This window comes from Myotis nattereri, assembly GCF_964212035.1.
Source record: "Myotis nattereri genome assembly, chromosome: 2".
Classification (NCBI taxonomy): domain Eukaryota; kingdom Metazoa; phylum Chordata; class Mammalia; order Chiroptera; family Vespertilionidae; genus Myotis; species Myotis nattereri.
The window spans coordinates 174,618,912-174,645,907 of NC_138076.1; the positions used below are offsets into that span (position 1 = coordinate 174,618,912).

The following is a 26,996-nucleotide window of genomic DNA, read 5'->3' on the forward strand; positions in this document are numbered from 1 at the left end:
ATAATAATAGCATCTACTTTTCAACAGTGCTTAAGCATTTGTAAAATGATTTCATAACTCATTTAATATTCACATTTTAAAGTCAAATTCAAAACATCAAGTTATCATTTATCAACTAACTCTTGTGATGTCTATAAGTGAATTTTCACTTTTCTCCAGAGTGGAAGCATGATGCTAGAAAACTTGCCAAGAATAATTCAGATAAATTCCTAAAATACAATGCTAACATATTCAACAGGATGAATGCTCCTGCCAAAATTATCGGACATAGTTATACCACTTGAAGACAAAAGCTGTCTGTCTTTCCTCCTACAAAATTCCTTAGGATGCAAATGTTCTAGTCTAATCATATCAGCATTGTCCTGGGTCAACTTGTTAAAAAAAAAAAGGGGGGGGGGGCGAATTTGATCCAATGAAATTACAGGCCAACATGATTTCCAGCCTGGGGGACTTTCAGGTCAACAGTAATGATTCAATTTTATCAAATTAAACTGTCAAATCATGTTTTATGGGATTAATTCTAATAAAAAATAAATTATAAATTCTCTTGCAAGTTATTAAACATTATTCCCTTTACCTCCTTTTAAAAAACAAACTAATTTGGACTTATGCCCCCAATAATGAATGGAAGGGCAGCAAGGAAAAGCCTCTTCCATAATATTTCCAACTTCATGCAAACACTCTGACTCAGCCGAACGCCTCCCGAGAGGCGCAGGCGCGGGGGGCAGCGTGGGAAGCAGGCGGACGAGGGCTCCGGTGCTCAGCGGCCTCACTGGCAGCGGAGGACTGGGGAGCGGGGGGAACCTGCCCACTCGGGCCCCACACCTGAAGCCTGTGGAGAGACTGTGGGGAGAAGCGGAGCTGCTTTTGGTTTATGAAGGGACATGGCGCTAAGGTCCCCTGTTCAGATCATGATTAAAAGACCCTCTCCTAGCTGGTTCTCTCCGCCTAAGGCTCTGTCCTCCCTCGGGGCCTAGCAAAGGGGCACCATTATGGGGTTAAACGTCCAGGGACTCAAGAACTACAGTCTCAAGACTCACCGGGACCCGCCGACCCAATTCATCTTCCCAAAACTTCGGAGTGAGGAGATGCTGAAGTCCGGATGGTTGGGGCGCAGACGTGGAGCTGTGCTGAGCGGCAGTTTTTCAGGCTTTAGCCGGCTCCGTGCGGTACCCGGGCCTATGGCCCAGCCACTCCACACCCTGTGCGGCCCCGGTGGGCTCCTCTCTGGGCTCCCAACAGCCTCTGCGGCCCAGTGGGCTTCTCCTTGGCCTCCCGACAGGCCCTGCGGCCCCAGTGGGCTCCTCCTGGCCTCCCTCAGGCCCTGCGGCCCCAGTGGGCTCCTCCTGGCCTCCCGACAGCCTCTGCGGCCCAGTGGGCTCCTCCTGGCCTCCCGACAGCCCCTGCGGCCCCAGTGGGCTCCTCCTGGCCTCTCGACAGCCTCTGCGGCCCAGTGGGCTCCTCCTGGCCTCCCGACAGCCCCTGCGGCCCCAGTGGGCTCCTCCTGGCCTCCCGACAGCCTCTGCGGCCCAGTGGGCTCCTCCTGGCCTCCCGACAGGCCCTGCGGCCCCAGTGGGCTCCTCCTGGCCTCCCTCAGGCCCTGCGGCCCCAGTGGGCTCCTCCTGGCCTCCCGACAGCCCCTGCGGCCCCAGTGGGCTCCTCCTGGCCTCCCTCAGGCCCTGCGGCCCCAGTGGGCTCCTCCTGGCCTCCCGACAGCCCCTGCGGCCCCAGTGGGCTCCTCCTGGCCTCCCGACAGCCCCTGCGGCCCCATTGGGCTCCTTCCTAGCCTTCTGACAGCCCCTGCAGCTCAGGTAGGCTCCTTCGCGGCCTCCCGACAGCCTCTGCGGTTTCTGCAGGGGCCCTGGCTTGATAGGGCCATGAGGAACGCTGTGGGTAAGCAGTCAGCCCGCTTAAAGGAGAAGGAACAACAGTTATAACTCTCGGGCCAAGAAGCCTAAGTAAATGAACTATCGGCCGTGGCCACAGGATTAATGTTTCAAACCACCTCCTCCGTCATTTTATTTAGTTCTTTATTGGTCTCAGCCGGCTCTTTCAGGTCAACGACCGGACTTCGAGGGGAAAAAGAAGGCAAGGACAAAGCTATAGATCCCTAATCCTAAAGATGATGTTTTCATTCCCACTTTCGCTCTGTATCCAAAGCCTTTCAGTATCTTTCACGTGCAGTATTAATAATCAGTAAGCATTTTGTTTATTAGAAATATTGCACTGCAGTAATTTACTATTCTGAACATTTTGTGAGTTTCTCCAGTTGATCAAAACTTGATTTAGCTGTAAAGGCCTAAAGACTTTAAACTCCTTACTGAAGGAAAAAAAAAATCTCAAAACAAAAATTGGATTTTACTGTTCATGTCTGTGTTATGTTTGTATATTCTCACAAAATGTTTATCTTGCAAACTGTTCTATAATATTTTGGTTTGAAACTAGAAATATTTTGTTCCAGATAAATGCACAAAGTACATTTTCCCCCTCATTGTTATGATTGTTTTCTAGATTTAAACCTGGTGAATCCTTTAGAATAAAACTCTAATATGCAAACCAACAGAACAGCTGGACTGACTAGTGGCTATGACCTGCACTGACCACCAGGGGGCAGACACTCAATGCAAGAGCTGCCCCTGGCCTTGGTGGTCAGTGCGCTCCCACAGGGGGAGCACCGCTCAACCAGAAGCGGGCTCATGGCTGGCGAGCGCAGCAGCAGTGGCAGGAGCCTCTCCCGCCTCTGCTGCAGGCAGGTGGTAAGGAGCAAGGGGTTCCCAACTGTGAGAGCCGCGGACTGTGAGAGGGATGTCTGCCTGCTGGCTTCGGCCTGATTCCCCAGGGGTCCCGGACTGCAAGAGGGCTCAGGCCGGGCTGAGGGCTCCCCCCACCCCCACCCCAGTACACAAATGTCATGCACCAGGCCTCTAGTATCTTATCATTTCAAATATACATTTTCAGTTAAGTCATTGGGAAATAGTCCCTAAAATAGGAGTATGTCTCAGTGTAGACATCTTGTTGAATGATATAAATTCAGATTTTTATAACAGAAATTCACTGAAGTACATCATTGGTTTGACCAGTGAATACAGCATTTCAGAACAAATTAGTCTTAGTCATGGAATAGCTGCTCATTTTTCAGTAATTAAACCATCCAGTCAAGGCAGAACAATGTCTACTAAAACAGATACAAACTAACTTAATTAATTAGAAGGGGAAAACAATTTGCTAAAGGATTAATTTTTTTTTCTATATGTGAAGGGACGTAAAGGAGAGTCTGACAACTTGTTGAGCAGAATCAAGAACTGGGAGCTGGATAGACCTATCTTTCTCCCCAGTTAGACTAACTAGAGTCACAGGGAGGGAGTGGAAGTGGTGAATGAGGTGAAGGGAATAATAATGATCTATGAAACATATCTTTAGAAAAGGTATTTACTGGTTTTTCCTTTATAGACAATACATTTCCTTATGAACTAGTCATTAGGTAGTTATTTGTAACAGTTGAAATGTTGACCTAAGATCTCATCTTTAATGATGTTTATGCCTCACATGAATAAGGCTAGCATATCTATATAAGGGACTGGGGGGGGGGGAGGGGGAATTAAAGGGATTAAGAAGTACAAATTAATGGTTATGGCCTGGCTGGTGTAGCTCAATGGTTGAGCATTGACCTATGAACCACATTGTTTGATTCCCAGTTAGATCAGGACACATGCCCAGATTTCAGGCTCGATTCCCTGATGGGAGGTGTGCAGGAAGCAGCCAATCAATGATTCTCTCTCATCATCGATGTTCCTATCTCCCTCTCCCTTCCTCTCTGAAATCAATAAAAAATATATTTTTTTTAAAAAATGAAAAGTTATGAAAGTCATGGGAATGTAAAGTACAGCACAGCGAATGTAGTCAATAATATTGTAATAGCAAAGTATGGTGCCAGATAGGTACTGAAAATATCAGGGGGAGCACTTTTTAAACTATATGATTGTCTAATCACTATGCTATACACCTGAAAGTAATACAAAATAATAATGAATATAGCCCTAACTTGTTTGGCTCACTGGATAGAGCGTTGACTGTGGACTGAAGGGTCCCAGGTTTGATTCCAGTCCAGGGCATGTAACTTGGTTGTGGGCACATCCCCGGTGGTGGGTGTGCAGGAGGCAGCTGATCAATGTTTCTCTCTCATTGATGTTTCTGACTCTCTATCCCTCTCCCTTACTCTCTGTAAAAAAATCAATGAAATATATTTAAAATAAAATAATGAATGCAAACTGTAATTTAAAAAATAAAATTTAGCTCTGGCTGGTGTCGCTCACTGGTTGAGCATCATCCTGTGCACCAAAAGGTTCAATTCCCAGTCAAGGTATGTGCGAGAGGCAACCAATCAATGTTTCTCTCACTCCCCCGGACAGTGAAAATTAGGCTGAACTATGTTTACTAGAGTAAGTAATCTTTTTTTCACCTCCTTTATCTCGTATAGTTTGGAATTCAAACTTAGTTTACATTCTCTTTGCTTTAATTACATACTGCTGGTAAAAAAAAAGAGAGAGAGAGAGAGAGAGAGAGAGAGAGAGAGAGAGAGAGAGAGAGAAGAAAAGAAAAGTACTTTGACATTCTTAGTTTCTTAAATGGCATATATTTCCAATTGGAAATACCTATCTAGTTTCCTGTCATCTCAAATTCTCCCACTGCCTTCCCGGAAGGCTTGGGCCCAGCTTCAGACGCTAGAATCAACCCTGACTGGGTGAAGAGTGAGTGCAATTTAAATGGTTATAGTGGCTCAACATCAAGTCAAAGCTCACACTGACTTTTTCTCCAGTTTCAGTAACTGGCCTTCAACCTACCACAATTCTGGTAACCAAATTCCCATCTTGATTATTTCCTCATACCTAATTGTTCATTCTAACAAGTCTTTCACTCCACACATTAAAAGCTTGTTTCTGTACCCCAGCCTCATTATCAGTTGGCAATTTGACCTACCTACAACTAATTGGGTACCTGTTTGAATCTATAATGTTGTTTGCTTCTAGATTTCTCACTACCCTGCTCCTCCCCTGACAGGCTGTCTTATGCCAGTGATGCAAGCCACTTGTCTCAACTGCCAGCTGCTTTCTGACCAATGTGCCCCTCTGTGTACCATGTTCTACCTGGCCAAACAACCTCCAATCACCCCTAGTTAAGTTTACCTTAGCCCTCTGCCTGTCCTATCACAGTCATGAAATGTAACATAATGAATTAAAACTTATAAGACAGCCTGATTTTGACCCACGAAAAGCATGAAATTAGGGATATAAGATTTTGAAATAAGCTATTCTGATCTCTACATGTAAGTTGGAAAGTCTTAATGTAATGACAGATTGTGCTGCTTATTATGGCCAGCTAACAAAGATTTGTGTGACTTTGCCACTCATGCATTAATAAATCTGCTGAATTGAATGCAAACAAATGAAAAGAGATCTGTGATGATTCTTGGAATTAATATAGGTATTTCAGAAAGGAGGAGTTTTAAAAGTTTAGGAATATCATTAGTCATAGAAGTGAGGATAATTCTTTATTCTAGTAAACTGAGTGATGAAGGTCACCCAACGCTGACACAGGCTTTATATGCCAGCACAGAGGTTGGCAAACTTCTGATGAAGACCGACAGGCAGTAAATGTTTTAGACCAGTGGTTCTCAACCTTCTGGCCCTTTAAATACAGTTCCTCATGTTGTGACCCAACCGTAAAATTATTTTCGTTGCTACTTTATAACTGTAATGTTGCTAGTGTTATGAATCATACTGTAAATATCTGATATGCAGGATGGTGCGGGCAGCCTTAAAACAGCCATCAGCCCCTCATCCAGGCTGGCCAGGCACCCCAGTGGGGACCCCCACCCTAAAGGGGGTGCGGGCAACCTGAAAACAGCCATCAGCCCCTCACCCAGGCTGGCCAGGCACCCAAGCGGGACCCCCACCCTGATCTGGGACACCATTCAGGGCAAACCAGCCAGCCCCCACCTGTGCACCAGGCTTCTATCCTATATAGTAAAAGGGTAATATGCAAACTGACCCTAACAGCAGAAAGACTGGGAATGACTGGTCACTATGACACACACTGAACACCAGGGGGCAGACGTTCAATGCAGGAGCTGCCCTTTGGTGGTCAGGGCGCTCTCACATGGGAGGAGCTCTGCTCAGCCACTAGCCAGGCTGATGGCTTCCAGTACAGCAGTGGTGGTGGGAGCCTCTCCTGCCTTCTAGGCAGCGCTAAGGATGTCCGACTGCAGCTTAGGTCTGCTCCCCGCTGGCAAGTGGACATCCCCCGAGGGCTGCTGGGCTTCCAGAGGAATGTCTGATTGCCAGCTTAGGCCCAATCTGCTGGGGAGCAGGCCTCAGCCAGCAGATGGACATCCCCCGAGGGGTCCCAGACTGTGAGAGGGCACAGGCTGGGCTGAGGGATCCCACCCGAGTGCACAAATTTTTGTGCACTGGGCCTCAAGCCTATATAATAAAAGCCTAAGCAACAGTTATGGCAGAATGACCAGAACGACCAGTCAGTATGATGCACACTGACCACCAGGGGGCAGATGCTCAATGCAAGAGCTTCCCCCTGGTGGTCAGTGCTCTCCCACAGGGGGAGCGCCGCTCAGCCAAAAGCTGGACTCATGGCTGGCGAGTGCAGCGGCAGTGGCAGGAGCCTCTCCTTCCTCCACTGCAGAGTTAAGGAGCAGTGAGCAGGCGGGCAGTAAGGAGCGAGGGGTCCCAGACATCCCCCGAGGGGTCGTGGACTGCGAGAGGGTACAGGCCGGGCTGAGGGACTCTCCCACCCCCCAGTGCATGAATTTCGTGTACCAGGCCTCTAGTAAGTAAATAAATGCCGGCAGCTGTATTCCAATAAAACTTTATTTATGAACGCTGAAATAAAAATTTTATACAATTTTCATGACACAAAATAGTCTTCTTTTGTTGTATTTTTAAGCACTTTAAATTGTAAAAGCCACTCTTAACTCAAGGGTCATCTAAAAAGTAGATGGTGGCCCATCTGTTCTAGTTTAATGCATATCTTCCCAGGCTTCCAGCATGTATGTTATGTGTGGAGGGTTGGGGTAAAAAAGCTAATTTTTCACATATTCAAGAATATACTCTTCCTTATTAAAAAAAAAAGCCTTTTATATATTTTTTTAAGTATGCAGAGTTTTGCTTGACTGTTTAGCAGTTTAGGTCCTCCATTAGGAAAATGGAGAATTTTTTTTAACACTCTTGATTTTTATCAAATAACTAAAATATAAATGGGAAGTAACCAATGGATTTATCTCTAAGCCTAAACAAAACAAACAAACAAAAGCCTGTGAAAGAGAAAGAACTCTTGAATAATGAAGTAAGCTCTTGGAGAAGCTATTTCCAACTGTCCTACTCTGGTTGGGTTCCCAAATGGGTAACATTTGATTATAGAGTCACAGTACCTCCAAGTAACAAGGGGCACAAGGGAGTAGAAGTGAAACATTGCTCTCATTTAGTTAGTAGCCACCTTGTAAATAAATACCAGCGCATCAGAGCTCCATTGCTAAAAATAGCAGTGTGGGGCTGGAAGACTTTTATTATAAGGAGAGTAAACACAGGGGTGGGAGTAGAGCAGATAATTAGTTTATATAATAGAGAGGATTTCTTTTTATTTACAAATAATACCCTCGATTACAACTTGTCTAGTAGGTTCTGGGTCTTCATATAAAATCATAGAAAAAAACTTAAATGGATGGGGACAGGACCGCAAAACAGATCCAAGTATTTTTTCCCAGTGCCCTCCTGGCTTTGTCACTTTCTTCTCTCTCTCTTTCAGATTCATTTCACAGCCTTCTTATATTCATTTTACGTTGAGCATCTTGTCCCTCCTTCCTCAACTCCCTGGCGTCTTCTCCTTCTCCATCCCGTTTTATAGCTTTTGGAAATCTCCCTTTCTTTTTGCTCTTCCCCTGGTGGTATCTATTAAAACCTTACGAGAATCGCTGTATGTTCTGAAACTTCTGTGGGTTTCTAAGTGACGCTGAGCATGCTCAGTGGCTAGGGCAGGTTTTGTTGCCAGCAGCTTGCCTGATTCGACCTCTCCAAAAATAGACATTTAACTCGCTGAACTCCAGTTTAAGGATGAAACTCATTTTGCTCTCTCCTCATTTTAAAGGTTCAAAGGGAAGCAGCGAGGATGCCAAGGTCCCACCGCCCTCACAGCCAATGAGGGGTCGGCGAGGGAGGAGCTTGGGGCGGCTCGGTGCAGCTTGAGCTTCTGAGCGAATCATCCCCAGTAGATGCAGTGGAGACGGAGCTCAGCTTCCTCTGTCACAGCAGAACAAAACTAAAACAAAACCAAAAAAACACAGAAGAGGAGAAACGCTGCAGAGTATGGGACGCTGTAGCACTTTCTGAAATATTTGCTGGGGATCCCCGTGGAGCATGATCTTTTAAAACTATCCTTTTTGAAGCTGGTTTGGGTAACTGGGAAAATGATACACATGCTAAATGCAGCAGCTGATCGAGTGAAATGGACCAGGTCGGGTGCTGCTAAAAGGGCCGCCTGCCTGGTGGCTGCGGCATATGCTGTGAAAACCCTCTACCCCATCATTAGCAAGCATTTAAAGCAAACTGGCCACAGGAAGAAAAAAGAAGCTCGCGGGGCTGCAGAGAACAGAGAAACACTGCATTGCACCGAGAGTACTGGTAAAAAACCTTCGCCTGGAGTGAATGCAGATTTTTTCAAACAGCTACTAGAACTTCGGAAGATCCTCTTTCCAAAACTTGTGAGCACTGAGACAGGGTGGCTCTGCCTCCACTCGGTGGCTCTCATCTCCAGAACCTTTCTGTCTATCTATGTGGCTGGTCTGGATGGAAAAATCGTAAAAAGCATTGTGGAAAAGAAGCCTCGGACTTTCATCATCAAATTGATCAAGTGGCTTCTGATTGCCATCCCTGCCACCTTTGTCAACAGTGCGATAAGGTACCTGGAATGCAAATTGGCTTTGGCCTTCAGAACTCGCCTAGTAGACCATGCCTATGAAACCTATTTTACGAATCAGACTTATTATAAAGTGATCAATATGGATGGGAGGCTGGCAAACCCTGACCAGTCTCTTACTGAAGATATTATGATGTTCTCCCAGTCTGTGGCTCACCTGTATTCCAATCTGACCAAACCTATTTTAGATGTAATTCTGACCTCCTACACCCTCATCCAGACTGCTACATCCAGAGGTGCCAGCCCAATTGGACCCACTCTATTAGCAGGACTTGTGGTATATGCCACTGCTAAAGTGTTGAAAGCCTGCTCTCCCAAGTTTGGTAAATTGGTGGCTGAAGAAGCGCATAGAAAAGGCTATTTACGGTATGTTCACTCCAGAATTATAGCCAATGTTGAAGAAATTGCATTTTACAGAGGACATAAGGTAAGAGAAATTAAGGTGATGGGTGAAATGTGAGCATGTTCAAGCTGCCACTTCAGTGCTAGATACCATCTGTTATACTATTATTGATGGACCCACTTCTTTAGCGTTTTAGATTCCTGTAACATCTTAAACCTTCATTAAAATACATGCTTCATTACCCTGTTTAATGACAAGCTGTTAAAAAAATTATAGAGTGCAAACTTTTCTGAAGTTTCATGAGAATAAAATATTCAGCACTGTAGAAAATAGTCTACTTCACCCCTCTTACTCAACTATGCTCAGAATTCTCTCTAAAGCATTTTCTTAAAACTTTAATCCCTAACTTAGTCAGTGGTTCTACAGAATTAGAAGGAAATATATGTTTGGAAACTATTGAGATGGAAATTTAGGGTGGTATTTTATTGTTGTTGTTTTTCAAGGGAGGGAAACATGTTTTCATATGAAAAACAAGTTTGACAGTTTTGCATGCCTGGTCAATGATGGACTGTCCTAAGTCTTAAGAAATTTAGGAGAGTGGGGCTCACCAATGCTTTTCCATTACTCTTAGTACCATATTTTGACACAAATAAAAAGAGACAGTGAAATGAAGTTTTGTCTAACTTTGATAGAAAAACTAAGATTAGGAATGAGGAGGAGGAAAGAGTTCCAGAGTGTTATTTTAAATATTAAAGATTTTCAACCTTAAGCAGATCCCTAAAATAGTTAGCCTAATTACCTAAAATTGCAGTGCATGACAGTAACTTCATAATATTAAATATGGCAGAAATTTTAAGGTGATGCATCTGAAGTCCTAATCCAAATGTCTGGCAAATAAAATATTAAGGTATTCTAAAGTTGAAAATGGTATTTTAATTACCAGGCAGAATTATTTAATTTTTAAAGCATCATCAATTATCAAAAAAATTTTATAGCAGTACCAATCTGAAGAAGAAACTTTAAAGCAAATTTAGAACTTCTACTCCCACTTGAAAATTGTCCTCATATGTTGTATTAATCATATTGATGTGTCAGTCTTCTTGAATCATTGAACTTAGTGATGTAAATTATATCATGCTGTAGGCTTCTTGAATTTAAGACAAAGTCCAATAAATTGAGTTAGTTCAAAACTGGAGTCTAATTACACATATATGTATCATATACTTATTTTCAGATAGTTTTGGTATAATCTAGAAGGATAAGATTCTAGCATTGTTTATTCATGTCTTACAGAATATTTGGTTTAAACATCTCATACATATAATTTTAAAATCATGCTTATAAATCACTTATATATATTTTACACTTAGCATTATATTTACTGAGTATTATGTTTTTAATATTACAGGTATGATAAATCTAAACAATAATGACTAAATCTGATATTAATCTGTATTTATTGGTTGTTAGAATCATAGATAATACAATACTAAATAAAGCAAGCTAATATGTAACTTATCTTTAAAGTCCTCAAGCATACGATATTTATTTTGATAGCTCATGCTAAGTTAATTCTTAACTCTTTTTCTCTCTATAGGTAGAAATGAAACAACTCCAGAAAAGTTACAAAGCTTTAGCAGATCAGATGAACCTCATTTTATCGAAACGTTTGTGGTACATTATGATAGAGCAGTTCTTGATGAAGTATGTTTGGAGCGGCAGTGGACTAATTATGGTGGCTGTACCTATTATCACTGCAACTGGCTTTGCAGATGGTGGTAATGGCATTTATGCTTAATCTCAAATATATGCTTAAGGTTATTTCTCTTGAAAGTATTACTGCTTGTTCTGTGTGAGTGAAACTGTATGTAGCCATTGTTCTATAGTCATTAATAGTCAGAAACAATGGAAGACTTTGCAATGTCCAAAGATAAGACCAGCAATATGAAAAAAAAAAAAAGGAGATAAGTTGCTCAAAAGAACTTTCCAGTTCTGAAATATTTCAGAGATCTCTGATGCAGTGTTTCTGGGAGTTGAACTTGAGCAATTTTAATTATACTGCCTTATATAAAATAATTCTCTAGTTTAACATTTAAACTCAAAACAAAATACCTTCAAAAAGAGTATAAGTTTTCTCATTCCCAACTTCAGTTGTGCACATCCAATGCATTAAATTTATAAATGTTCTATAACTGGGTCTGCTCTAATTTTATTTAAAAAGTTAGGCAACAAGGAATACTTTTTCACAAAGTGCTTCATGCCATGGTACAAAGTCTGCTCTACTTGTAGGTAACATAGATAACCTCCCATGTAGGATGATTTGGTGGTATTGTGGGGGGAAAGGTTTACAAGTAGCCAGTGTCTAATTCTAGCCTATCACCATCTCAGTGGTTTTTGTCAACATTGTCATCCTTTGGAATAACAAAGAAAGATAAGGGCAAAAGGGGCATTAAAATGTTGTGTCTTACTTGATTGAGGTGGGAGTTTGGATCTTAATTGGCAGGGAGATAGGGGAATTAAAATAAAGAAGCAGCATTTCCTGGTCTTTCTGGAAAATACAATATACCCCCTCCTGTCTGAAAACCACTTGACCAAATTGGCCTTCGTGTTGAAGGAGCTAGGAAAGCCTGGGCTTTTCTCAACTCTTGGCTTTCCCCTATTTGCCCTTATCTGTGTTAGTCATATTAATCCAACTCCCCAAACCTCCGTTTCCTCATCTATAAAATGATCACCAGAAAGGCTACTTCGGAGGGCTGTTGTGAGGATTTAATGGAGTCATGTTTTGAAAGTACAGAGCATGCTCTGGATGTTTTCGATACAGGGTGACATTTACTATGTAAAAAAACAAAAGGCAACACTAAAAATAATGCAACAGAATTCACATTATTTTGTGGTTATTTTTGATGTAGTTATTTGTTTTAAGGCATCTAATTAAAAACAAGTAAAAAATTACCACATGCTTTTACACTTTAACTGTACCTAAATACTTTAACCAATTCTTATAAAAACACTTGTCAAATTTGAGTCATTCTTAACCTACAATTGTTCATTTTAGTAATTAGGATTTGTCAAAACTTTGTGATAATGTTATGCATATACCAAATTCAATACACATACTCCACAATTCAACAGTAGACACTGTGTTTAGACCACTGGGAAACGGAATTTTATCTGTTTTTATATTTTCAAATGTTACTTTTTAAATGTCATTTTAAAAGCTTATATTGAAAAAGTCATTGTTATTAAAAGTATCCTTGGACTAAATCTTTTCATAATTAAATAAAAAATAAATTGCTTTCTCAAGTGTATTAACGAAAAAAAGATACTTCAAAACCTATGTTCTTAAGATCAGTTTTATTAAGAAAATTGACAAAATTGTCAGATATTCATGGTATATTGAATCTTTTATTAAAAGATTCTCTCTAAGTATATGGTTATTTTTAAAGTTTCATATATAATGTATACTAACAGCAACCCCAATTATAAGATTATGGGGTAGTTCTGTTAGTCCTTGGAAGCACTGGTCTTGTTAGAAAACCCTGGAGTAAACATAGAACAGGGAAGATGCAGCTATTAATGGTGACAAATTAACCCCACAGAGACCACTAAGACATAAACAATGTATGCAAAGAATATAACAATCTTACTTCTGTAGGTGATGCAATAAGATGTTCAAAATACACCCTATGAATCTTGAAAACACCATATTAATTTAAAGAAACAGCATTAAAATTTTAGTTGGGAATAATAACATTGATGCAAATGAAACTGATTCTTAAAACTTCTTTTTAAAAGAAAATGCTATACAAAGAAAAACAATATAAGAATTTCATAGAAGAAGAAATTCATAGGAGCTATAATGAATTCCATGACAAGATTATTATGAGAGTATGCCTCAATATCTTCTGTAATTTCTAAGGTTACTATATTTATGCTTATAATGTTTACATATATGTGTTTACTAAATATATTTGACCAACAATGACTTAACACATGAAAATTTTATCATTTTACTCAGACAAAATTATTTATTTTTTAGATAATGACATATCTTTGAGGCTTTAGGTCTTAGAATTGCATACCAGATAGTCTAATCTAGTCTTCAATCTCAGTTTACTCTTATGCCCTGAGTTGTCCCTTATGTTAGAGAGGAATTAAGTGTATGGCACTGTATATATATATGAAATGGGTGAGTGAGAGGAATGGCAAAGAGAACAGGAAGATGGAGGAAAGAAGCAGGTCACTTTAAATCTAGACTCTGCTGTTTATTAGTATTCATCCTTCAGAAAGTTACAAAACTTCATATGCTTCAGTTTTCCTATCTTAACTGTAAAGATGATAATGTATCGTTTAAAGAATTATATGAAATTACATATATTGTATTAATGTGCTTTTACACAGTCCTTGGCAAGTAGTAAGAACTTTGGTGGAAGCAATTGTTAATATTTATTTATATTCTTACCATGTAGGCTCTGGAGTCTAGAATCTGGCTCTTTTGTTTATTAGACTGTATCTAAAGACAAATCGTTTCATCTTTTTGTGCTTTCATTTCCTCATTTTCAAAATGGGGGAAATTTTAGGGTAGTTAGGAGGATTAAAGAAGGTCACATATATAAAACTTGTAACAATACCTGCCCCATAGGAAGTGCTCAATAGATATTTGCTGGTATGATTATTATTGTTAAAGAGCAAGGCATTTGCAAGTGATTAGGACATCAGAGTAACATGCAGATAGGAGGAAGAACTTACATAACATTTGTGGGGGGAGGAGAAAAGAAAAATAGTTCTATAGTACAACTTTAAGAGAAATCTATGGTTAAGGGTAGGATCATGTTAATATTCATGTTCATGTTACAAAATTGCATATGGAATTGTGCCATCTTCACATCAGAAGAGGACCTTAAAGGTCATTGAATCTGGAGCCTGGTAGTTACTCCAGTCACACAGACGGTAGAAGCGTTAAGGCTAGAAAACATTATGTAACTCCTAGAGCTTTGCTTTTTTTCCCCTTCATCATGTTGCCTCTATCTGAGCTATTTGGGAACTTGATCTATAAGGAACTTCACTTAGTTTGAGACCAACTAATCATGGGACCAACTAGTTGAAAAAGCATTGAAATAGTGTTATATAGTTTCTATTATATATTTTTAGAGGACATTGCCCCTTCGTTTGCTTTGTAGTAAGAGAAAAACTGAAATTACATGAAAGAAAAAATAGTTACCTAGGAGCTATAATCTCAAAATTTTAACATTATAAACCACTTTTGATATCATATCAAAAGCAGTTCTGGGTAAGGCCAGAGAAAGCTACCTATAGATCCCTCCTGCCAGCCATTACCCCAGACACCTTCACAGGCCGGGAAGAAAGCATCTAAGCCACTAGCACTGCCAGTATCACCTGCATAGTTTATATCAGGGTTTACTCTCTATATTGTCAAATTATATGGGTTTGGAAAAATAGATAATGATACAACCTTAGCTTTTTTAATCCTTTCTTGCCTTTTCAGTGAAATAACAAGATGTGTCCATGGCTGAATACATACTTCTTATTAGCAGAGCTGAATAGTGTCAGTAAAATAAGCAGATGTAATATTAAATATTAAATCCTTAAATGAGGAACTTTTGATAAAATATTTAAAATATTTGGTAGGACAATAAATATTTGGTGAGTGCTTTAGGTCATGAGTTTATATCTCTGACACTAAGGAATCTGGCCCTAGAGAGTTTATGCAGTTGACTGTTGTGTGCATGATGAAATAGTACTGGCACTGCTTTCACAGTGCCTACCAAAGAACAACCAGTAGAATAAAAGTCAAATGAAATCTGTCCAGAGCTATTGGTAGTTTTGTTGTTGAAAACATGAAGAAAACCCAGTACACATTAACCTGCCAAAGCAACATGGGAAGTACCATGCCATATCAAACACAAGTCCGTCTGTGCTAGTTTCTTCTTAACAGAGGTTGTCAATGATAGCTACTATTCAAACCCCTTTTAACCCATATTTATAAAAATATTATAGTTATTTTCAATCATCAGCCAGATTCTTTGTGAGCCAATACTTTATTCTTAGTGCTTTAACTGATCCAGCATTTCGCTATTTTTGGTAGCTTGCTGAGAATCCTTTGGTAATTTTTGTGTGTGACTTATCTAAATTTTTTTCACACATTTAAATGTGTTTAAGAGTATCTACACTCTGTCCCTAGTCTATTTATCTAATATCTTTCACTCTTCAATTATACCAGTGCTCAAAGCTTTCCTTTTTACATCTTCAAGGAAACTAACGTCAAGGGAAATAATGATAGTTCTTTAGAGCAGTGTTTAACAGAATAGACCAAATTAGATTCTCATAAAAGGTCCCCATGAGCTCATGGTGATTCTGATACTCAAATGAAATCAGTGCCTGACACTAACCCATACTTTATTTTTCCCAAGCTACTTGTTATTCTGTTGGTATTGTTTAAAATTTCCCTTCATGTCATTGCTTACGCCATACTTGTGATATGTTAAAATTGTATATGACTTTTAAGCCCTCCCTCACTATATACTTCTCCATAAAGCATTTCCCTGTCTCTTGCAGCAAGAAATTATTTTTGTGGGAGCATTTGAGATCTTGTTTCCCTGAAATCATCTGTTTGGTTCAACTAAACTCTTATAAAAATTCCACACACACAAAAAAATAATTTTTGCCTCCTCCAAATACCTCATATTAACTCTTATCATAGACTGCCCACAGCATAGTTATTTGGGAACTTGACTTCTCTCTCTTACCAAACTGCAAGTTCCACAAGAAAAGAGTCTGAAAATAACACTTACCTTTACATGTCCTATGGCACATTGCCTAATTTCTTATACATCTAGGTGTTCAGTAAATGTCTGCTGAGTGAATTTTACTTATGCACAGATGCCTTTCAAATTCAGCTGAGCTGTCTATGAGCAAGTAAAGGTGAAAGTATCTAGTAGTCATAATAGGGCACAAGTTAAATAATTATATTGTTATGGAGAAAAAACCCTTTACATTGAGATAAATCAGAGATAAATAAATATTAAAGTGGGCCTATGAGTATCTTATCATTCTAACGTTTTCATTAATTTACAGCTTTTACTTTAGAACTTTTTAAATAATCTATAGAAGGATAAGATAGATAATAAAATAGATGGAAAGATTAAAATAATGATCTGGAGAGAATAAATTTGAAGAATAAGACTAAATTGAGTAGATATGCAATAATAACTATAATAACTAGAGGAAATAATAACAGCTAACATTTAGAGCATGTATTATTATAGGCCATGGATTAGGCTAACAGTTCCTTTGTATTTAATCTTTAAACCTCACAACAACTCTTGGAGATAGACTTGTTTAAGGTAATACTATTATTTCCCTCATTTACATGTGAGAAAATAGGCGTGGAAAGGATAAGTAGCTTACTCTACTTACCTTAGTACTTGCCAATAAGTAGTAGAGCCTGGATACAAACCTAGTCAGGCTCCTGATCATAATTTTGCATTGACAGTAAATTTGGGATGTTCACCCATCCATCCATCCATCCATCCATCCATCCATCCATCCATCCATCCATTAATATACACGAAGGATTATTATGTGATAGACACTTTTCTGAGTACTAAGAATAAGGAATAAAACACAGTCCTGCCCCTTAAGGAACTTACAGTCCATTAGAAAAGCTAGACCAGGGTTTCCACTGAAACCTGTACTAAAGAATTAACTCTAGCCTGGCTGGTGTGGCTCAGTGGTTGAGTGTAGACCTATGAACCAGGAGGTCACAGTTTGATTCCTGGTCAGAGCACATGCCTGGGTTGTGGGCTTGATCCCCAATGTAGAGCATGCAGGAGGCGGCCAATCAATGATTCTCTCTCATCATTGATATTTCTATCTTTCCCTCTCTCTTCCTCTATGAAATAAAAAAAAAGAATTAACTCTTGAAGAGCTAGCAAAAAAAAATGGAAGTATATTAAAGTCAGACGAAATCATATATACAGGTATCAGAGGGTAAACAGAGTATTGCAAATTTGGGAGATGCTGTACTAAGGTGAAGGTTGATTGAAACTGGTAGACAGAGACTAAATTATGAGGGTTGGCTAATTTGCATTTATATTAAAGGAACCACACTAGAAATATTTGCTTATATTAGTTAGTTGGATTTCATTAACCAAATCAATAGTATTTTATTCCTGCAGTAAGGGTAAGGTGTTGGATTTGGAAAGAGTTGAAAGAATGCTAAATGAAAATAGTTCTTAATTCTTATGGATTTAATTGTTCTAGCTCTTTTTCTAGAAAAAAAATAAGACAGAAGGGAGCTTTCAATAAAATCTGGTACAATTATTACATTTTCAATAATTCATTAAATATCTAGGAATTTGTTAATACTATTGAACACTTTACATGTGGCTGTTGTAACCACAACTTCATTTGTATACAAAAAAACATTTAGTTACTTGAACAAAACTAAATAGTTTTGTAATTTGCTTTTATATTTAGAAGACGGCCAAAAACAAGCTATGGTTAGTGAACGGACAGAAGCCTTTACCACTGCTCGAAATTTATTGGCCTCTGGAGCTGATGCCATTGAACGGATTATGTCTTCATATAAAGAGGTACTTGCCAATTTGTGAGATATGTGAAAATCAAGCAAAATGTAAATTACCAGATATGCTTAGTATTTTGAAAACATATCCTTATCAAAAATTGTAAAGAGGCCCTGGACAGGTGACTCAGTTGTTGGAGCATTGTCCTATACATCAAAGGTTGCAGGTTCGATTCTCAGCCAGGCACTTAGCTAGGTTGTGAGTTCAATCCTCGGTTGGGGTGGTACGGGAGGCAACAAATTAATGTTCCTCTCTCAAATCAATGTTTCTCTTTGTCTCTCTTCCTTCCTCTCTAAAAATCAATGAAAATATATCCTTGGGTGAGGATTAAAAAAAAATTGCAAAGTGTATAATGAAGTTAAAGGAGAACAATTCCCAAATGTATTGCTGCTAATACCCTTTAATTTTGACACTATCGTAATTCCTCTTTTTCTGTCTATATATGACATATTTGTTTTTAAACTGAAAAGAAAGTCCCTTAGGTGAGACAGAGTGCCTAAATTTAAATTCTTGCTCCAGTATTTACTAATTATGTGAACTTGATCAAATTTCTTAACCTCTGTATGTTTCCTCATCTGTTAAATGAAAATAATGATAGCATTGACTTAGTCAGAAAACAATACATATTAAGTGCTGAATAAATGTTACTCAGTAAAATTATTTATATACCTTGCAAACTTTTACTCATTCTTCATGACAAGTTAAGCCTTACCAAACACAAATAAATGTGCTTGTGATTCCACCTTCTTCCTACTTTCCCTGCAGAATCTGGGTCTTCCTTGTCTGTGTTCACAGTACATCTGGTTTTTTACCACTTTATAATTGTCTATCTTCTGCACCAGACCTTGAGTGGAAAATAGGAACTATGTTACCCATCTTTACATTCTTAATATTCATTTTAATAGTTGGAATATTATATGTGGTCAATAAATATTTGTTGAAATAATGGTAATAAGACCTGCAGATATGACAGGGTTAAGATTAAAAACCACTTTATTCAATTGAGATATTACTGATAATATTCCCATGAAGAGTCAGCCTCACTATTAATTACTCATGTAACTTTTGTATTAATATAAATTGCCAGATCAGCATTATAAATTTAGGTGCCTATTAAATCAGCCTCGAATTAAATCAGCCTTGAATTAAATCAGCATTTAAAAGAATTATAAATTTTGTGAATTGCTGACAAAATTTTTCAGTTTCATTAAACAATTAAATTGAGTTGGTTTTTTTTTAAACCAACAAAGTGAAACAGTTATTTAGGGCCATATACCAAAAACAACTCAATTAAAACATTTTTTTCAAATAGTAATTTTGATAATCAGAGACAGTTTTAGGGATTTTCTTATGTAACATGTATCATTAAAATTAAATGACAAAATTTTATCTATCTCTCATTAACATTTGCTATCTAAGTCACAGAAAGAATATCAATTGGTTTTTCTAGATCATCTCCAACACAATAAATAATTGCATTTTGCTTTATTCTGCCTGAATGTTCTTTGAGTCATAGGATGGTCACTGCCAAACAATCTTACTACTACTGTGACAGCATATGAAAGTACTAGGCATTCTTTGCTAGCTCCAGAGGTAACAAGGTTCCTTTTTAGAGTCCCTCTCTTGTATTCCAAAGTAACTAACCCACAGTCACATTTTCAGTTTTTTTCAGACACTCTTTGCCCACTCCACCTTGCAGCTTGATCTACTAAGTCATTGCCTCCTGCCTTTCTTTATCTGACCTTTACATTTGGTTTTGGGTTTTTTTCTATGCAAATATATTTAACCAGATTTCCTTTGAATCTGTATTTTGTTAATCTTTAGCTCTGTTTTTCTCTACCTGGAAACTCAAGAAATTCTTCTAGATAACATTTTAGAAATTACCCTTTAAATGTTTATAACATTAACATATAGAAATGCAATACTAATCTAATTACAGACTCTCACACACAGCAGAGACATGTGGTAGAGGCTTTTAGCAATAACACCTACTTATTTATTGCTTAATCTTTGCACACACAAAATTCTTACCTAAATGTCAGCATTGTTGAATTATTTCACAATTTATTGTTTAAGAAACATTCATTAGTGGCATGCCTTGCTTATTAGTACCAATTTCCTTATAAACATTTCTGTAAGGAAATGGTTTTTGTGCTTTCCTTTTCACTGAGAAAGATGGTCTTGACAGAAGATGAGTCACATTTTACAGTACCTTGATAACAAGATGTTCTCTTAATAGAAAAACAGCTGGAGATTCCATCTAAATTGGACAACTGGCCGAATAAAAGCAAGACACCACTGGACTGAAGCAGAGATTTTATCTTGTGTTATTTTACGTTCTCGCCTAGAAAAAAAGTCATATTTAATGTTTTTCTTTGGCCATATAAATCATGCTTTGCCTGAAAAGATCCTGAATTGTGGGATTTGGACTGAAAATGATTTAAAGTTTTCATTGAGCTCACTCCCAATATTGGTATCCTCTAGCAGGGGTATTTTCTCTGGCCAAGCTTAGGAATTTTGATAATCAATTTGACTCAGAAACATTCATTTTATAAGAAAAAAAATGTATTTTTCTTCAATTTAAAATCTTCCATTTTAAATTGAAGGAAAAAAATACCAAAATAAAGAATTTTTATTTCCTTGAATGAATTTAAGCTTTTCACAAAATTTCTAAGTTTCTGGAAATGAAATTTGTCATGTAAATAGGCTAAATAAGAAATTTGACTGAAAGGTTTTTAAGTTTCACTAATATTCGGAAATCTCTCAATTTGAACCCTGACTTGAATGAATAAATTTTAATATATTTTATAATTCCAATCAATCTTACGTTGACACCTTGCTAATGCTTCTCTCTCTCTCTCTCTCTCTCTCTCTCTCTCTCTCTCTCTCTCTCTAAATTGATCTCAGAGAGGAAGGGAAAAGGAGAGAGAGATAGAAACATCAATGATGAGAGAGAATCATTGGATGGCTGCTGCCTGCAAGTCCTACATTAGGGACCAAGCCCACAACCCAGGCATGTGCCCTGCCCGGGAATTGAACCGTGACCTCCCTGTTCATAGGTCGACACTCAACCACTGAGCAATGCTGGCTGGGCAGCTATGTTGCTTTCTTGGTAACATTTTTACTGTTACTTGTTTTCGTTATCAGATGTATTATCTATTTTTTTATGAATAATAAAATAGGACCTTTGATGTTAAATCAAGAAGCTTATATGAAGATACATTTATTTAAAAGTCTATCTTCGGTATAGTAACTCTATATTATTTCTCTGCATTGGTTTTAGGTCACTGAATTAGCAGGCTATACTACTCGAGTGTACAATATGTTTTGGGTATTTGATGAAGTTAAAAGAGGCATTTATAAGAGAACTGCTGTCGTGCAAGAATCTGAAAACCATGACAAGAACGGAGCTAATATAGAATTACCTTTCAGTGACACACTGGAAATCAAAGGTTTTAAACTCAGTTTTTTAATTGTTGACAGTATTATAGATGTCCCCCATTTTTTCACTTTTTGCCCCCTTCCACCCAGCTTCCACCCCACCCTAGGCCTTCCCCAGGCTACTGTTTGTGTCCGTGGATTATGCATGTATGCATGTATGTTCTTTGGTTAATCTCTTCTCATTCACTCCATCCCCCTATCCACTGAGATCTGTCTAAATGCTTTCAGGTTTTTTTTTATTTTTCTATATTTAAGTGTTTATCAACAGAACCAAAGTTTTTTAGATGATAGCTTTTAATTGTTACAAGGAACCAACATTTAATTATTTAAACAATTATTCCCAAAGTTAGTGTTGCAATTTGAGGAGTGGTGACTAACATTAGCATAAAAAATCATTATGCTACTTTTATTTAGGACAAAATTTCTAGAATTAACTTTGGAAACTGCACATATGGCAGAATGAATTGTTTGCTTTTAAGATTAACAGAACTAGAGCTAATATCACATTGTTCTTCATTCTGTGTTTTAAAACTTAAGTTTGGTTGTCCTATTTTTTAAAATTGTGTTATTCTGTGTCTTAATTCCTTGTTGCAGGACTGTGTTTATTCAGAAGAAAGGTTAATTTAGAGAAATAGTGGTTATAAAGAGTATGGCTAGGTTACATCAGATAGAGTTTGGCTTTGCTCTCGTGATTTTGACATCAGATTATTGCAAAATAAAATTTCTGATAGAGATTTTCTAAATAGATGTGTCAGAATATCCCAGTATGCATTAAACTTTGCTTTAAATATAACATGTATATTTCCATTTATTTCTATGATTTATAACTGTGAAGTATCTCTTAAAATACTTAATTAGCAATAACATGCAATGACTTTTGTAACTTAAAATGTTCCTTAACTCACAGGAAAAGTTATTGATGTGGATCATGGAATTATTTGTGAAAATGTTCCCATAATTACACCAACGGGAGAAGTGGTGGCTTCCAGTCTAAACTTCAAAGTAAGATGATATTCAAGAATCTTCTGATTGTTGCCATCACACTAATACAAAACAACTCAGAATTCATATACCTTATGTTAAATACTTGGAGGAGCATATGGACAGGAGGGGAAATCAAGAAAGGTATGCACAGTGGCTCAATTACAGAAGCAGTTACTTCCTCAGAAAGCAGAGAAAAAGAGAAATTTGATTTATACTGCTTTATTGTCAGGTTATATATCAAAATTGTAGTGCACTGAGAGCCTTTGCTAGGTAACTTTTGAGAGCAATAGGAAATTTCTTCAAAAATTATTATCTGGAAATAAATTTTAATTTTTTTTTCTTATAGGAATTACTCTAAAACTACAAGCCTGAATTATAATAAATTTACTAAAATATGAGGTTAAAGGTCATTAGCAGGTTTACTCCTGTTATTACAGATTCTCTAAATTTAATTGTGTTTTAAATAATCACATCTTCTGTTAGAAAAAAATCAGATTTGTGGATTGGAATTTAGTTTCTAATAACTCTGTTGAGAATAAGAGTTATTATTTAACATTTTACGACTTGATGATGTAAAAACAGTCAATAAACCTAAGGCCTTTATTTAAAGCACTGTAAAATTCAGATATTTTGGAATTTAAGTACAAAATAATTTGCTCATAAGCATTGACTTTAATGAAGGCGTAAGAGCTTTAGTTCAAACAAAAAGACGATTGGACTTGATAACAGAATTACAAACATGACAATACCTGTGCTAAATGCTTTTAGTATGGACTTTGTAGTAAAGTTTTAATTATTAAAGATGGTATTTACCAATGAATAAGGGAGCAGGAAAAGGATAAGTACTGAACAAGGAAAATTCTGTGTTAATAAATATAAGAGAAATTGTGTTTTAACTACAATTGATGAGGCTTTACTTTGCCATTTATAGACCTATAGACTTCTTTAATTATTTGGATCTGAGCATGATACCAATTAGGTGCCAAAGGTGCACCATAATCTTAAATAAATTTGAAATAAAACATTTGAAAAGGCATACATAGAATATTTAATTACTTATTAGTAGTTCAGCAATTTATAATTTATAACTTTTGTATAGAGATTTTCTTTCTCTTTTTTTGTTCAGGTTCGGTTTATTTTTTTCTTTATTATTATTATTTTTTATTAAATTGGGGTGACAGTGGTCAACATGAACAGATAGGTTTCAGGTGTGGGTTTCTATGTTACAAGATCTGTATATTGCAGCATGTGCCCACCACCCAAAGTCAGATCTTCTGCTGTCACCTTATATTAGGATCCCCTTCTCCCCTAACCCCCTTCCCTCTGACAACCAGCACACTGCTGTCTGTGTTCACAGTTTTCAGTTTTATATCCCACATATGAGTGAAATCATATCGTTCTTAGCTTTTTCTGACTGACTTATTTTACTTAGCATAATATTCTCAAGGTTCATGCATGTTGTTGCAAATGGTGGTATTTCATCCTTTCTTATGTCTGAGTAGTATTCCATTGTGTATATGTACTACATCTTCTTTATCCAGTCCTCTATCGTAGAACACTTTGGTTGTTTAAGTTCATAATATCAATTTTTATTGTTACACTTATTAAATAGAGTAAGAGTCTTAAATTCTGCCACCTACTAATTATATAATTGTGGACATCACCCTCTTTCTTTTCTTTAATATATTTTTATTGATTTCAGAGAGGAAGGGAGAGGGAGAGATAGAAACATCAATGATGAGAGAGTATCATTGATCAACTGCCTCCTGCACACACCCTACTGGGGATCGAGGCCACAATCCGGGCATGTGCCCTTGACAGGAATCGAACCTGGGACCCCTCAGTCTACAGGCTGATGCTCTATCCACTGATCCAAACCAGCTAGGGCCATCACCCTCTTTCTGTAGAAACTTCAGAGCTCAGTTTATTTTTATATGAAATAAATTTTTAAATAATATAATAAAAGTGTTACATATTTTAAAGTGCTACAAAGATGTTATTATAGTACACTTTTATAATAATTGTTTATTTTTTACTCAGACAGGAAGTTTTATTTGAAGTCTCAGGTCCCTAAAATATAATAGAAATTTGTTTCCTTTGCATGGATTGACAAACAGGTTTTTAAAGGAAAAGGTTCTCTTTTGTTGGCCTTTCAGAATTTAAAAAACAACAACAAACATTTGGAGAATAAAATTTAATAAATGTGGGAATTCTTTTTTAATATAATTTTTATTGATTTCAGAGAGGAAAGGAGAGGGAGAGAGAGAGAGAGAAAAAAAAAACAGCAATGGTGAGAGGAGATCATTGATTGGCTGCTTCCTACACACCCCATACTGGGGATTGAGCCCACAACCCATGACTTCCTGGTCCGTAGTTCAAAGCTCAACATATAGTCAGCCAAGCAAGGAATTCTTTATACTTCACAATCTCTCTGTGCTAAATATCAGAAAACATGCTAAAAATATAAATGTAGTAAAATCTCCTATTATGACTCAAAATGCGTTACATTTCTAAGAATTCCTAACAGAGAATGACCCTATTAAAATATTTTGTGAGCCCTAACTGGTTTGGCCCAGTAGATAGAGCATCAGCCTGCGGAGTCAAGGGTCCCAGGTTCGATACCGGTCAAGGGCATGTACCTTGGTTGTAGGCACATCCCCAGTAGGGGGTGTGCAGGAGGCAGCTGGTCGATGTTTCTCTCATCAATGTTTCTAACTCTCTATCCCTCTCCCTTCCTCTCTATAAAAAGTCAATAAAATATATTTAAAAATATATATATATTGTGACTGTGCCTTTTGCCATGACAGATACTTTTAAAAACATCATTTGTGAAGTATTTATGCTTCTACAACATTTAACTTCCTTAGTCCTCTTTCTAGTCAAAGAGCACAGCAAATCACAAATTAATTCTTTCTGGGTTTTCCCCCAGGATTTTCCTTTGAACTTTATTGTATCAAAATAGCATTTTAGTTTGGTTACAATTAAAGAGAAAAAAATCTATATTTTTTTAGAAAAAAAATCTGTAGATTTTGTAGAATCAAGCTTGCTTCTGTCTTATAGCCTTGTGATGGTATCTTTGCTGCTTAGAATGCTCTTCCCCCAGATCTAACCAGTTGCTTCTCATCACCCAGGGTCAACCAAAATGTTACCTCCTCAAAGAGGCCTTTTCTGACCACCTCGTCAAAAGAAGCCCCCACACCAGACTCACAACGCCACCATCTTTCCATAATAAACTTTCTTATTTTGCTGTCATCCTAGCATTTATCACTACTTAATTTTTGTTCATGTTCTTATTATTGTCTTTCCCATTGGAATGTAAGTTCTATGAGAACAAGGACTTTGTCTTGGCCAACACTGTAACCACGATGCCTAGAAGAAGGTCAGGCACATGGTAGATATTCTAACAATGTTTGGCAAGGAAATGTCTAATTATTTAGACAGAATATGAATCTGAACCATTTTCCTTTACATATACTTAGTATATACATTCTTACTTCCTTTATCTAACCTCCATCCCAACCCTTCTTTTTTCTTTCCCTTCCCCCCTTCCTTCCTCTCCCCACTCCCTTCTTTCAACAAAAAGATTTCAGCTTATGGTATACACAGCAAATGAGTCAAGGATAGACACTGAACTGGTTGGTCCCTTATATTGACATAATGCAAATAATATGCTCTTTCATTTTTGAGTTTTCAATGATGTATTCTGTATCACTGATACTTAGATATTTGTATCCATACTATACAAAGATATAGCTACACATATATTGTACTTTCTTTCTCTCATACTTTCATAATATATTCATTTTTGAATCACTAATTAAAAATATAGTTGTTCTTAGAAGTAGATGAATTTTTAAATGGTGTTTCTTTCCTTGTTCTTCACAATACTCTTTGAATACCACATTAAGATAACTTCCCAATCCTGAGTAGAAAGGTAACTCATGATATTTAAATGTTTAAATTTAAATGGTAAATAAGATGAGAGATTCTAAAGAGAAATGTCCAATCAATAATGGATAAATAGCTTTTGTTTTATTGTTATACCTATATAACTGTGTGTATATCTATGTATATATGCACACACATATATAAAACACACACACACACACATATATATATATATATACATATATATATATATATATGTTTTAATGCATCTCTAGACATAAGACTTAATTACAACCCTCTTATTTTCTTCTGTCTTGGTTTAGTAAACATATTTTATTTATCTTTGAATAAAGCAGAACTGGACTAAATTTATCTCTCTGATTATGAGCTTTTTTGATTTCTGTAACATTTCAGACTGCTGAAGTACAAAATTAAACAACCCAGCTGGCTCTTAGAATAACTGTGTTATATAGCTAATAACTCCAACTGACAAATACAATAAAGTTGTATTTTCATTCAATATAAAGAAATAAATATTAATATAAATAAAATGAAATTGAATATATTTTAATTTAAATTTTAACAGTGTCCTATTTTCCATGTGGTTATGTTTCTACATATGTGTATAGTATCTGATTACAAGGTCCCAATTAAAATTTTGGAAAGCCAAATGCTCATTTCAAGAAGATTCATTGTCTTTGAGATTGGATTAATTTACAATACTTTTAGCTTCAGAGCATAGTCAAAGCCAA

The 26,996-nt window shown here is 37.3% G+C and overlaps 1 protein-coding gene across 1 annotated transcript in view; it reads left to right on the forward strand.

The window, feature by feature from the left end:
• Positions 1 to 8,473: 8,473 nt before the first annotated feature.
• The window catches only part of ABCD2 (ATP binding cassette subfamily D member 2), a gene marked incomplete at its 5' end in the record, with an annotated part of 50,971 nt that continues 32,448 nt past the window's right edge, over positions 8,474 to 26,996 (forward strand). Inside the window, 5 exons of the mRNA XM_081083690.1 lie at positions 8,474 to 9,409; positions 10,923 to 11,103; positions 17,825 to 17,940; positions 21,215 to 21,383; positions 22,280 to 22,374. Coding sequence (XP_080939816.1) covers positions 8,474 to 9,409; positions 10,923 to 11,103; positions 17,825 to 17,940; positions 21,215 to 21,383; positions 22,280 to 22,374 — 1,497 coding nt within the window. The remainder of the gene's footprint in view (positions 9,410 to 10,922; positions 11,104 to 17,824; positions 17,941 to 21,214; positions 21,384 to 22,279; positions 22,375 to 26,996) is intronic.